At 40.4% G+C, this 13,922-nt stretch overlaps 1 protein-coding gene across 3 annotated transcripts in view; it reads left to right on the forward strand.

Annotated features, from left to right (window-relative positions):
• Nucleotides 1–7: 7 nt before the first annotated feature.
• The window catches only part of AVL9 (AVL9 cell migration associated), a 45,443-nt gene continuing 31,528 nt past the window's right edge, over nucleotides 8–13,922 (forward strand). The window contains exon 1 of one of the 3 annotated variants that reach the window (XM_026068580.1): nucleotides 8–169. In XM_026068580.1, coding sequence (XP_025924365.1) covers nucleotides 59–169 — 111 coding nt within the window. In that variant the 5' untranslated portion in view covers nucleotides 8–58. The remainder of the gene's footprint in view (nucleotides 170–13,922) is intronic. The other 2 variants (XM_026068578.1, XM_026068579.1) reach the window with 2 other exon arrangements.

The raw sequence follows: 13,922 nt of genomic DNA on the forward strand, positions 1-13,922 counted from the left end.
GCGGGCCCCTGGGCGCCGGGAGGCGGAGCGAGCGGCCCGGGGTGCCGCCGCCATCGCCATGGAGAAGCGGGGCGCTTCCCCCCCCCCGCCTCCGCCGCCGGCCGGCCCGCAGCGGGGGCCGGTGCTGCACATCGTGGTGGTGGGCTTCCACCACAAGAAGGGCTGCCAGGTGAGGGGCGCCCGCCTGCTCCCCGCGGGGCGGGTGGGGGGCTCGTTTTGAGGGGGAGTCGCTGGTTTCCGCGGGGTCGGCAAAGCTCGGGAGCGCGTTGGGCCGGCGGCGGCGCCCTGAGCCCAGCGGCGCGACGGGCGCGGGGCGCTGCCGGGGCCGTGACTCAGTTCGCCTCGTGCGGGCAGCGGCTGTTGGCGTCTGTGGAGGCGCGCGCGGCTCTGCCCTGCCCTCGCCTGAGCGGCCTGAGGCGCGGGGCGGCCGCGGCGGCGCGAGTTCCTCACGGCCGGTGTCCCCCCATAACCACTGCTGATCGGTAAGGGCCTAGAGGCTGAGGGGATCTCCCAGAAGGTCAAAAAACATACATATATATATATATATATATATTTATTTATTTATTTTTTTCCTGAGGTGAATCCACTAGCGTCCTTGCCTCAGCCAAGGATGGAGCTGGGGAGGCCTGAGTGGGGCTGTGCAGGAGCCCTGACGTGAGGAGGGGATGCCTCCCGGTGCTTTATCCCCCCAGCATGGGGTGAATCCCCGAAGTAAGAATCGAGTCACCTACCAGAAAGCAGAGAGAGAGCTCTCTGCCCCTGCGCTCCGTCTCCTGGAGCACTATTGACTCCTTGTCCAAAAGGATTTTAGTGTATTTTATCCTCTGTTTTCTTTTTTCCCCCTCATTTTCTCTGTGATTTTCAATTTTAAGAGCTCTGTTACAGTGGAGGATTTTTTTTTTAAAGCTTGTTTTGTGTCGGTAGGAATTGAATTTGAGCCAACAAAATAATGGCTATTCAAACAGTGTTTTGCTTAATGCTGCAGTATTAAAATAAAACCGGTATTTAAGCTTCTAGAGTCATTACGCGCTTTGTGATTGGGCAGTCTCTAGAAGTCTTGAGGTCGAATAAATACTGACCTCTGCTTAGAAAGACAGTGAGTTTTGTGTTCAGAAGTACACATACATTTGAAATGATCAAATGATGAATAACTGTTCTTTTCAGATGGCTGTGTTGTTGTTGTTTTGTTTTTAAATATGGCTATGTTGAAGGAAAATTTTGAACTCTTGGACTTCCCGTTCCTAAAGGGAAAAATAATCAGTTGTCTGCAGATTTTGTTACCCAAATAGTCACCAAATATAGTTGCTTCATTATTATCGGAGCAGGTAGATATAATTTTGGAATTGATTTGCTCTGAGTTTGCATGACTAGCAGTATTTCTGGTAAACAAATGGTGTATGAAGTGCCAGTCAGGGTAGTTGTAATGATCAAACCCAAATTTTGTGTCTTGAGCTTCTAATTTACATCAGTGAATGTTTAACACAAACTGTGTTTGTTATAATTGTTCTCTTCCCTTTTGTTTCCTTCCCCTTTCTTCTTTTCTCTCATTAGCTAATCTTTAAAGATTGTATTTCACTGTTTCAATGTGGGCAGTTGTTCACTAATGCTCCCCCCACCGCCCTTCCTCCTAGCTCCCATATCTGGAAGAGTGGATGAAGCTCTCTGTGCTTTTCGAAATGGTCCAATATGTTTCAATTGTTAGAGAACTGAATGGTCTAGTAACCCATAGCACTGGTTTACCAGTATCCTTCCCTTCAACATTCCTAGAAGAGGCCCTTTTGAAAGTGAGAGAAGGCAGACCAGTCTCTTTACCTAGCTCATTGTTAGTCTCTGCGAAAATTACCAAAAGAACATACTGATTATCTGAGAAGGGGTCGGAAACCAACTTATTTAGTACAAGGTAACAAGGAGTTAAACTAATTTTTGTTATGCTTCAGTAAGCAAAACAAGCACAGGATGGCAACATGTAAAAGAAGAGATCACACCAGCAGCAGCTGAAACTTAAGAGCGATGTTATGCATTGAGTGCATTACTAAATCTTTTCTGAAAAACCTGCATGATTTTGTAGCGCTTTGTTTTTTCTCAGGATATATAGGGGCCATTCAAATGTGTATGTTTGCAGGATCAGTTTCTATGAAGTAACTGGATCATCTAGCTAGGTTTGCAGTATTTATCGGTCACTTCCTTGTCAAAGACTGTTAAGAGATCAACACCAGTTGAACGTCTGTAGGAAGAATAGCACGTTTTTGCCCTCACCTTGTTTTTGGCCACGTGGAAGAAACATAGGTTGGAGACAAAAGCAGATGTGGCTTTTGTTGCTTCTGTTCTTCTTTTGGGATCTTTCTTTCTTGTACAACTATGCAGTGTTGATGCAATAACAGAACAAAAGTTATAAATTTATTGATAACTGAGTTTTATCTCACTGCCAATAAAATGTTTGTAGAAGGAAATTTTCAAGTGTTGTCAAAAATTGGGTAGCAAAGCTTCCAAACCAAAATCTTTTTAATCAGAGAATTTGCAGAGGAAAGTAGCTGGAGAGGGCAGAGGGTAGCTGTGTCACCGAGATAAGAACTGTAGGAATAGAATGAAAATTGTTAGAATCACGAACAGACAGACTTTCTAAAGGAAATCTAAGTAAAAGGGTCTTCAGCTGCATAAATATAAAAATAACTGGAGGAGGGAGGTCAGTAAGCAAAAGGAGAGATTGACGGTAATTTGCATATGATTCGAACAAGTCCAAGGTCTCCTTTTTCAATAAAAACTGATGCCAAGCATGAAAACAAAGATGGGATGAGGAAGCAAAATCTAAATTCAGTAAGCTTGATTAATGGAGTCATGTAACTTCTTTCAGAATTTAGGAAGAACTTATTCATGAAGCTGAAGACCTCAAAGCAAGGATTTTAAACCTATGCTACCTCCAACTTGGCAGGTTTATTACTGAAATATGGAAAATGCATTTTCTTAAAAGAACTGGAGGCAGAGATCTGCGCAGCTATAGCCTAATGAGGTTGACATCAGTAATATGCAAGGCTCTAGAGAATTTTCGAAGGAAAGAATTAATTAACAATATGAAAGTAAGTAGAATGAGTCCTATGTGGATTTACTAAAGATAGATCATGCCTGACTGACCTGCATCTTTCATAAGAGTAAATGACTGGTTTACTCTTTTACTTTTTATGTAAAAACAAAAAAGATTTATGTGTGTGTGTGTGTGTAAAACAATACTTACCTGCCTGGAATTTGATTATGTTTTATAAAGTACCTCAAAATAAATTATTTTCAAAGATGGCAATATTGGAGAATTAGTACAAGAGCTAGAACTTGGGTGGGGAACAGTTTAAAGGGGAGGAAACAGCAACAAATTTGTGTCAAAAGAGGAACTGCTGGTCTGAAAGGTGCTTGCAAGTGGTGTTTCTCAAGACAGATATTGGGACAATGTAACAATAACTACTGTATACCGTAAATTCTAACTTGATGATGAGTGAACTTGAGGGGTCAACATTACAAAGGAAGGTTGGAATGTCTTGCGAAAATGGATGATAATGCTGAAATGATGGAAAAGGGATGCAATATGAAAACATGCAGCAGGAATGAGTAGTAATAACATTATAGGCATGAGAGTTAACACCAAGAGACCTCTGGAAGAGAAAAGTGACTGCATGTGATCAAGGATAATTATAAGCCACAGAAGTGGTGTGACTGAGGGCAGGAAGAAAACAACAAATGTAGTCCTACAGTGTATCAATATATGTACTGATGTATAAAAGTTCTGATCGCCATCTTTCGGAAAGATAGGTTCAGGCTGTTTCTGTCAGTTCCAGGAATGGATGAGATGGCCCTTGGGCAACCTGTTTTATAAGAGGAGAATTGAGAAGAGCTTGGTTATGTAGGCTAGTAAAATGAGTTTTCAGGCTGTAGTTGGATAAACACTGTAAGCCAGCTCTACAAATAGGGGAACATTTTCCCCTTTTCCTCTCCTGCCTCCACATTGCTGTGAGGGAAAGATAGCTCTGTAGTAAGCTGACACAGGGAACTGATGTGACCAAAAAGTAAACTTTGTTTTGGTGTTTTGATTTTTAAGTTGGTTGGTTCACTGATTCTGTTTCTGTCGTGTACATCTGCAGAAAACAACTCTGCTGGAACAAGGCGAAGACTAGCATGGGGGTGAGAAGAGTGTCTCTTGACAGTGATAGTCTGGGACTTCTGGTTTTGGTGGTCATGTTTGTTTTATGGCATTTGAAGAGCTCATTTAACCACTACACCACATAAAATCATATTTCAGGAGACTGTTGGAAGGTGAAAAGCAAGGAGGGGGAAAAAAACAGCTTTAAGCTAAAGGCAGGACTGGCACCAGGGCAAATGGATATGAAGTGTCTGTGAATACGTTCTAGGTTGGGGATGAGAAACTACTAGCTAGCTAAGTGAAGTTCTAAAGCTGCTTTCAGATGGGAACAGTTAAGACTGAACTTGATGAGTTTAAAAATAAGAGATCATATAGCAAGCTTGCCTGTTACAACAGAGATTAAAAGAGTTTTCTCAGTCAAACAAGTTCAAAGTCTTGTGTTTCTATCTGTGTTTCCTCAATAGACTTCCAGAAAATGCATATAGAGTGTAGATATTTTAAAGAACAGGAACTGTTCTTTAACTTAAAGCTAAGTGTAAAAAAAGTTTAACCTATACAGCACATAATTTTAGGTGCAGTTTAGAATTGTGTAGGAACTTCTTTTTCTTGTATAGCTCTCTTAAATTTTTTTCGTATACATTTGTTTTAAAAAAAGAGAATGAGACTCAAAGAATTGGTCCATTTGTGTGTGCCTTTTGATATATAGCATGAATGTGATGGTTATTCTACATGCTCCTTTCAAGGGCACATGGTTAGTGTTTGGTCTTTTTTTCCTCTTTTTCTCTTCTCTTGCGTAAAGTAGGTTTATGTAAGAAACAAGTCTAAGGTTTACCATACATATAATACTGTCAGCTGGATTGTGTGGTCTGAAGATGTAGTTTTCTGTCTAATTGTTACAAATTTGGAATTGCTGCTCACTGTTAAGATGGCACATCTTAACACATTTGAAGGAGTGTTCTCTAGCTAATGTTGAGTGAACTTGTGGAGGAGCTGTATGTTTTTGTTTGTGTTTGCACTAGCAGATCTCCAGCCCTCTTATCTAGGCCTATCAGTTACTGATTTATACAGTGATACTGATGAGATATCCAGAAAGTGCTGTTTGCTGTATTTGATATATCTCTTTGCCAAAGAGAAAATGTAGTTATAGTAATGTTCTTGCAGAATGGGAGGAGAAGCTTGGCGGGAAAGTAGATCCCTCTGGTATTTGAGAGGCTCTCAACCAGGTCATTAAAGAAGGTAATGATCATTTGCTTGAAGCATCTCTTGTGATGAGTTTCTTTCCTGTGGAAGTATAGGGTATCTTGTTATGGGAACCTTTGTCAGTGCTTAATTAAATAAAACGGCAAATGTCATGAAATGTGCAAGGGTCTTGGGTAGTATACATTCAGTCATGATGTTCATTCATCTGAAATGAAGTGACTGAAAAACAGGATCACAGAATGGTTGAGGCTGGAAGGGGCATTTAGAGATCAGCTAGTCCAGCCCCCCTGCTCAAGCAGGGTCAGGTAGAGCAGGCTGCCCAGCACTGTGTCCAGACAGCTTTTGAGCATCTCCAAGGATGGAGACTCCACAAAATCTCCGGGCAACCTGTTCCAGTGCTCAGTCACTCTCACAGTTAAAAATAAATAAATAAATAAATAAAAAGTTTTTCCTTAGATTCAGATGGACCTTCCTGTGTTTCAGTTTTCTGCCCAGTGCTTCTTGTCCTGTCATTGAGCACCACTGAGAAGAGTCTGTCCCCATCTTCTTTATATCCTCCCTCCAGATATTTATACACATTGATAAGATTTGCCCCGCCCCCAGCCTTCTCTCCTCCAGGCTGAGCAGACCCAGCTCTCTCAGCCTTTTCTTGTATGAGAAGTGCTCCAGTCCCTTAATCATCTTCATGGCCCTTTGTTGCACTAACCCCAGTAACTCCATCTCTCTCTTGTACTGGGGAGCCCAGGACTGGACCCAGCACTCGAGGTGTGGCCTCATCAGGGCTGAGCAGAGGGTAAGGATCACCTCCCTCGACATGCTGGCATCGCCCTGCCTAATGCAGCCGAGCATACCATTGTCCGCCTTTGCAGCAAGGGCACGTTGCTGGCTCATATTCAACCTTGTTGTCCACCAGGACTCCCAGGTCCTTCTCTGCAAAGCTGCTTTCCAGCAGGTCAGCCCCCAGCCTGCTCTCTAGAAATAACCCAGAGGTTATTCCTCCCTATGTGCAGGACTCTGCACTGGCTGTTGTTGAACATCACGAGGTTCCCATCTGTCCACTTCTCCAGCCTGTTGAGGTCCCTCTGACTGGCAGCACAAGCCTTTGGTGTATCAGCCACTCCTCTCAGTTTGGGATCATCAGCAAGTTTGCTGAGGCACACTCTGCTCCATCGTCCTGGTCACTAATGCATAAGTTGAACTGTACTGCACCCACTGTTGACCTCTGGACTACACCGCTAGTTACTGGCCTCCGACTAGACTTCATGCCACTGATCACGACCCTCTGAGCTCGGTCATTGAGCCAGTTCTTAATCCACCTCACTGTCTGCTCATCCAGCCCATACTTCTCAGCTTGCCTATGGGCATGCTATGGGAGACAGTGTCAAAAGCCTCACTGCAGCCAAGCTAGACAGCATTCACTGCTCTCCGCTCATCTACTCAGCCAGCCATCTCATCATAGAAGGCTGTCAGATTGGTTAAGCATGATTTCCCCTTTGTGAATCCATGCTGACTACTCCTGATCACCTTGTCCTTCATGTGCCTGGAAATGGTGTCCAGGATGAGCTGCTCCATCACATTCCCAGGGATCAAGATGAGGCTGACCAGCTTGTAGTTCCCTGGGTCTTCCTTGTTCTTCTTCTAACTTGCTGAACTTAGGAGTTGCATTTGCTTTCTTCCAGTCCTCAGGCACCTTTCCTGATCAGCATGACCTTTCAAAGACGATTGAGAGTGGCCTTGCAATGACATCAGCCAGGTCCCTCAGCACTTGCGGGTGCATCCCATCAGGGCCCACGGGCTTGTGTATGTCCAGTTTGTTTAAGTGATCTCTAACCTGATCCACCTCCAGAAAGGGAAAGTTTCCTTTCTCCGGACTTTCTTCCTGGTCTCCAGGTCCTGGCAGATTTAACTTTAACATTTAACTTTACAGTGTAATTTTAACATCTAATTTAATTAATTTTAACATTTAATTTAATTTAAACAGTTAAAATTAACATTTAATTAATAGTTCAAGAAACTTTCTTTGTTACCTGTTTGGTAATGAGAAAGGATGGAAGAGTGACCTAAGCAGAAATGGACAGGAGCTGTAGCCCTTTATCATACATAGTTGCTCATACTGTTACCTGTGAATGTAAAATACTATTTTGATACGGTAGTACTTTCTACATGCTTCTCGGGCAACCCATGATTCACATGAACTGAGCCCTATGGAAGAAAGTTGCCCTTGCCTGAAACAAATTCTGGGTACTGGCTTACTGTGGTCCCACAAAAAAGTGCTAACCTTATCTAAATATTTCTTTTCTTCTTAGTTTTTTATGACTTACAAGCTTCTAACTGAATAGCTGTTAGGGACCTTGCTTAGACTGGTTTATTTGTTTACTTTTCTACAGCTTATCATTTAAAGAGAAATTCTACATGGGGAAAAAAATGAGTAAATTGTTTAAAAAAAAGTAAAAATGAAATTCAACATTAAAAGCATTAATTCAAATAAACAATAAAATCCAGACCCAGAAACCATAAAATTAGTAACAACAAAGACAAAAAAAAAAAAAGCATACAGGCATAATGTCTAATTTTAGATTAAGTTTCTCATTTGGCTCCATCTTTGCTTCCCCCTGTTTACTACACGATGTGGATTCTTTCTCTCTGTGTATACATACAGTTTCTAGTTATTAGAACACAGAAAAACTTAGGTTAAAGAAAAAGGTATGTTAATTTCTGTCTAAAATTTTTTTTCTGAATAGTTTAATTCTAAATAGTTTAATTTGGAACTTTTCTATGCTGTAGCAAGCTGTGATATCTGAAGATGATTTACAGGAAGAACCATGTGAGCAAAATTGATTTGACAATATTTTGTCATGGTCTTCATACTGTTTCGGCTTTAATAGCCCACAATAAATACTTACTACACCTTCCAACAGAGGGTTTGCTGCTCCTGTATTATGTGCATGTGGGAGAAGTGCTTTCAAGATATTACTTTCCTTACCTAATGAAGAATGCCATGCATAGTTCTCTATTGAAAAGAAAAAAGGCTCTAAATGGCTTATGAAACTTGAGTGTAAACAGGGGGAAATGTTATGAGGAAGCAGTTTGCTTGTGAGAGAAATTCTTAATCAGTCAGAAAAGCATGCTGACGTAAATTCAAAGTAGAAAGATTTACCACAGAAATCGTGTTACCTGTTTCAGAATATCAGTAGATGGATAGTTACTGTGGAGAGTTACTGGCCCAGCTCTCTAGGTCTCAGTTATGTTCTGCTTGGTTATGCTTGCTTCAGCAAAGGATTGTAAGATACGGGTTTGGGGGCTGTTGGTTCTTTATCTTCCGTAGTAGCTGATACTGAATTTCATAATAGTTTTCAGGAGTTGAAGTGGTAAATGGCTACTGATTTCAAAGCAAATGAAGAGAAATGTTTTGGGTTTTTTTTTTCAGAATCATAAAGTATTTCCTCTCGTCTCATTTAAAGTGAGAGATCAAGAATTTAATTTACCTTAACATTTTAGTTTTTGAGAGCATGGAATGATATGGAAAACCCCTTACTTATCTTATTATAGAGATCTTTAGCAAAAATCTAATCTGAACAAAGATTGACTAGTAGATGCAAGTCATGTCGTAAAATAAATGGGGAGACCTTACTGTTAAAGTAAAAGATTGAGAGTCATGAGGCATACTTCCATACCTAACTCTAGTAGACAGATCTTGTGTGATGGGATTCTTGGGCACTCATTTGAGCTCTGTGTCTAAGTTTTATTTATGTGGGGTGGCAGAGGAAGAATAGTCTCTGGGGGTGTAGGTTTAAAATATCATGATTACTCAAAAAATCCTTCATTCTGAAGGTGAAGTTGAATTGAGAAATGATTGACTTCTTTAAAAGGAGAGGAAGAAAAACTGGTTTCGGCAGAGCCAGAAAAACCTGCAGGAGACAGAATTACGCAGAAGACGTTGTAAGCCCACTGACTGGTTGTTGAGGAAGTATATGGTCCCTCTACTACTATACTACCTGATCTGCCACAGGAAACCTGATCTTCTGTTTATGCTTTACATGAGGCTTTGTGGTTATTACATCTGCGTAAACTGTGGCTTTGACTGTGTCACCAGCCATGCCCATAATCTCACTTCACTTTTTTTTATGGAAAAGAGGCACAAAGCCCAGCTTTGCTGCGCTTGGTGTCCACAGCCCAGTGCTGCAGGTCACTGCTCTCCTAGTACAATGAGTGAACATTGCCTTACTAGGCACTTACTGTACTCCTGAAGCGTTTGAATATACTCTAAATACTCTTTATTTACTGAAACTCAGAAATTTCTAATTGTGCTGCAAAAAAAGTGTGGATAATGGGAAAGTATTGTGTGTGTCTTGGACTGCTCACACAACCAGTCACTTGTGGTTGCTTGGGATTCTTATTGTGTAAAATAATAGCAGGTAATCTTGACCTGCTTTTCTATGTGCCAATGGAGAATGACATTGCAAACCAAATGTCCCAGATGTAGTAGTGGAATATTCTGTATGCTCTTGGAAACCAGAAATTTGTGCTAAGAATCTTCAAAATACTTTCAAATATTTTAACTCATTAATGTGACTATGATGATTGCTTTCCATTAAGTATTGTTAGACTTGCATGTCTGTGTATGTTTTTTTGGGTGGTTTGTGTTTGAAGAACAAGGCCGCTATCTTGACTGACTAATTGTACATTCTGTTCCTTGTGTGCTAATAAAACTTGAGATCAGGAATGACACAATTTTTTAGAAGTAATTTTTTAGAAGAAAGATTGAGTATGTTTTGAAATTTTAGAAGGAAGAGTGTCCTTTAACTTCTCTTCTCTTCCTAAATTACATATGTTCTCATCCTATAATTTGAGAGGGAAGGATGGACTTGTTCGTGAGTATAGTAATGGAAGGAGTTGTGTACTCTAGCTACAGAAGATGATGCTTGTTGTGCTCTGCAGAAATAGCATGTAAATGCTCTGAACAATCAGTGCATATGGCCTATTTTTAGACATGCCTAGAGGGCCTATGAGGGGTGGGGAAGTTATCTTCAAAAAGCTTTTTTCTTCAACTTGTTTGCAGAATTAGGAGACATCTAAGAAATAAATGTGGTTATAGTCTGCTGTTTTTATAAACTGTTCTGAGCATTGCTTACAGTTTCCAAGTCTCCCGTTGTCCTCTCCTGTGTTGTCTTTCTGAATGAGAATACTGAAGTCACTCTCCTAAATCACTTCCACAGGCAGCCTTTCTTGAGGCATCTGTCTTTTTTTCTTTTATTGAGGGGAATACTTCTAGCATGTAATGTTGCTAAGTTAATGATAACATACATTGAGTATTAAAGATTAACCTATAAGCTATTGTGTACTAGATGGAAATATATGGATTTGCTTCTTATGCTCAACAGGCTGAAATTTTGAAAGAAGCTTTTAACTTTTATTAGAAAGGAGGCTACTCAAATTAGCATGGGGTGATAATCATTTTAAGTACACAATGCACTATTAAGTATACAGCAAAATTAGTATCTGATGCTTCAGGTCTGTAAGTAGTACCACAGGTTCTGATCTCTTTTAGAATTAATGATGAATTCCACTCTCTGCATGTCTTTCTATTCCATTGAATTAATACATTGTGTTCTTTGTTCAAGAAAAACTCCCAAGTGTGATGGGGTTTTTGTTTTGATTTTTTTTTTGTTTTGTTTTGTTTTTGTTTTTGTTTTTTTGGTTTGGTTCTTAAGTTTTAAAGGGCAGTATGCTCTGTAGTTGGTTCCTTGAAGTCCCGTAATGGAAACAAGGAGTGCTTCTTTTTACAGTTCCATACTGATTATTTTCTCCATAGTTGCCCTATTGTGTAAATTGAGAAGACTTTTAAATATTTATTTACAGTTATAGAACACCTTCTACCATCATTAACTTTCATTTTACGGTCTGTCAGTTCTTTGTACATGTCATTGCAGCCTTGTAGTTATTTAAGTGAAGCTCTGTACAAGTAATTTTGACCTCACTTGGATAAATGAATGAATGCTAGATGAGTAAAACATGCATTTTGGTATCTCTGTGACACCTCTCATACACCTATTTCAGAGTGCTTCCAAAGAGTAACTTGGCCTCCCAGCACTTTTGTAAAGTTGGCAATGTAATTTACATACAGGTGTAACAGAGGGAGGTACAAAAGTGTAAAATCACTTACCAAAGATCACTTCTAGTTGCAGTAAGTTGGAACCTGCAAGTCTTGACTCCATGTTCCCCCTCCTAATATTGCCTTATTTTAGAGTTTGTGTCTGATTTTGGTAATCTGGCCTGTGGCTTGTACGTGGTGCTGAACTATGACACCTAGGCAGGTGCACTGTTTCTAAAAGCTTGCTTGTCACGTTCCTGACAGAAAATTTGAAAGCAAGTTCCTTTCCTATTATGACCTGCTGGGGGATAGGGCATGGGGCTGCCTGCTCCATTAGGATTACCTGGGGCAGAGCATGTTCTGTAGTGTATAATGCTGTTGTCTTTGTGTAGCTTCTCAGCCTCGTACTTGGTAGTGAGCTTGTCCATACTCAGGTTTAAACCTGGTGCTCAAACTTGTAAGGAACTAAGAACTGTTAAATAAGAACTGTTCTGGGACCATCAGGATTCTTGCAGTAAATACCCTGAACACTTGTCAGATCATAAAAACAAGGGGATTACTAGCTTGGACAGACTTCCTCACGTTGGGAAACGGTGTGTGGCAGAGCTGGGGAAAAGGTGCGCATTTGAGTCTCATCCGTGGTGCGGTTTAGGTGCTGGCCAGGGATTGAGGAAGTGCCACCAGCCCCTGTAAGTATCTAGCCCCACAGCAGGTTGTGTGGATGGAAGATGGGGCTACTGCTGACCTGGTCTGTACCAGTCACTGCTTTGGTCAGAAGTAACTTAACAGCTAGCTGAACATTACCTTCTTTTGCTTTAGTGAGAAGCTGACCTCTCTGGTACCTTGTGCCTTCTTAAGAGTTCATCCTGTCTGAATTCTGTCTTATTTTCTATAAGACCACAAAGTCTTTCCTTGAGGGCACAGAGTTACCTAGCAAGTCCCCTAGGCTGGAATGGCTGCAATAATATTGTGCTCCTCTTCTGGAAGGAGCTTTACTTTTTGGAAGAAGCATTTACTTGCTTTAATGAGAATGATATGGGCAAAAGTCTCCAAAGTACAGCATTTACATCTGCGTTGAATTGTTATAAAAACAAAGTACTGGGGAGAATGTCCAGAATACATACCAAGATGGTTTTAAAAGCAAGTATGAAGGTTGGGGGTTTTAAGGTTATTTTTTAACTTTTAATGTCATAAGAGTTAAAACTCTACTAACCTAGTTGGATTATCAAAGCAAACTTGAATGATTACACTGTGCACCTGTAGCAATACAGGTGGTGTCATTATAACTTGAGTGGTTGCTCTATAGCTTTAATGGTATGGGAGAATTCAGTTGGTCATAAAACTGGAGGGATAGAGAAGACAGATGTCCTACCTGTTTATAATACATTAATTTCCTATCACTGTTACCTAGTATATATATTTATATAATCTGGTGTTAGAGGTGTTCAGTGTGTAGGCATTACTGCTCTTTGTCCTGTGGATCCTGATCTGTTGGGTTTGTCATACAATGAAGAGGAAAGTTTGTCATTTAAATCTAGTTTAAATTATGATTTAAATAATAAATGCAATCCTTCAGCACTGAGAACAATGTGCTTTGAGTTTCATATGGCTGCATGCTGCAGTTGTTATGGTGACTCAGATAAAAATCATTGGTGTTCTGGTTTCCTATGGATCTGGTTATGCTAAGACTAATGTCTCTGGGCCTTTTTTTTTCTTTTAATCCTGACTTTGAATGAAAAGCAGTTATACTCATGTATTTGAAATCAGGGATCAATTTAAGTGTCATTCTAATCCATTTTATTTGTCACTGCTGCTTAGAAGTATCCTCAATATTCAACATTCTTCTGCTTTTCTTGTTCTTCTTTTCATCCTTAAACGAGAGAGGAAGAGTTGGTATCCAAGAATTGAAACATGCTGAAATGATTTATGAATGGAAAGGTTCTCCTAAATAGGAATAATGACTGTTTTCTGCTGAGCTCCTTTTGTTTATTGAAGCAATTATCCTACCTATTGACGCAGTACAAGTAATCAAGAGAACGTTAGAATGAGTGTTTCCTGGAATGGAATGGATTTACTCCATGGAAAACAGATTCATGAAACTTTGCAACTTGCTAAAAATGCAAATCTGAAACATTCAGAACTACGGTATTTTAAAGACAATATATATTTTTTTTAATTTTGGGATGAAATCCTCTCCCTATTGAAGCAGTGGATAAACTTATTTGGGGATAGGTTTTTTACATCTGTGGTTTGAAGAGAAATCTTCAGAAGTATTTACATTAAAGAGGAGGGTATATATTGTAACTGTGTTGACTAAGAAGGGTTAACTTGTAAATGAAGTAGTTCGAACACGGGAGAGCAGGTGGAATGAGGGGGATAGGGAACCTGTACCATGCACGTGTTAAATTATCACTCGTTTTGATGTTCAATAAGGATCAAACTCTTCCTGTGACTGCTAATACTTAGCAACACTTCTCATACACAGGGAAGACAAACCTTACCTGAATA

The sequence above is a fragment of the Apteryx rowi genome, unplaced genomic scaffold (assembly GCF_003343035.1).
Source record: "Apteryx rowi isolate R43461 unplaced genomic scaffold, aptRow1 scaffold_276, whole genome shotgun sequence".
Lineage (NCBI taxonomy): Eukaryota > Metazoa > Chordata > Aves > Apterygiformes > Apterygidae > Apteryx > Apteryx rowi.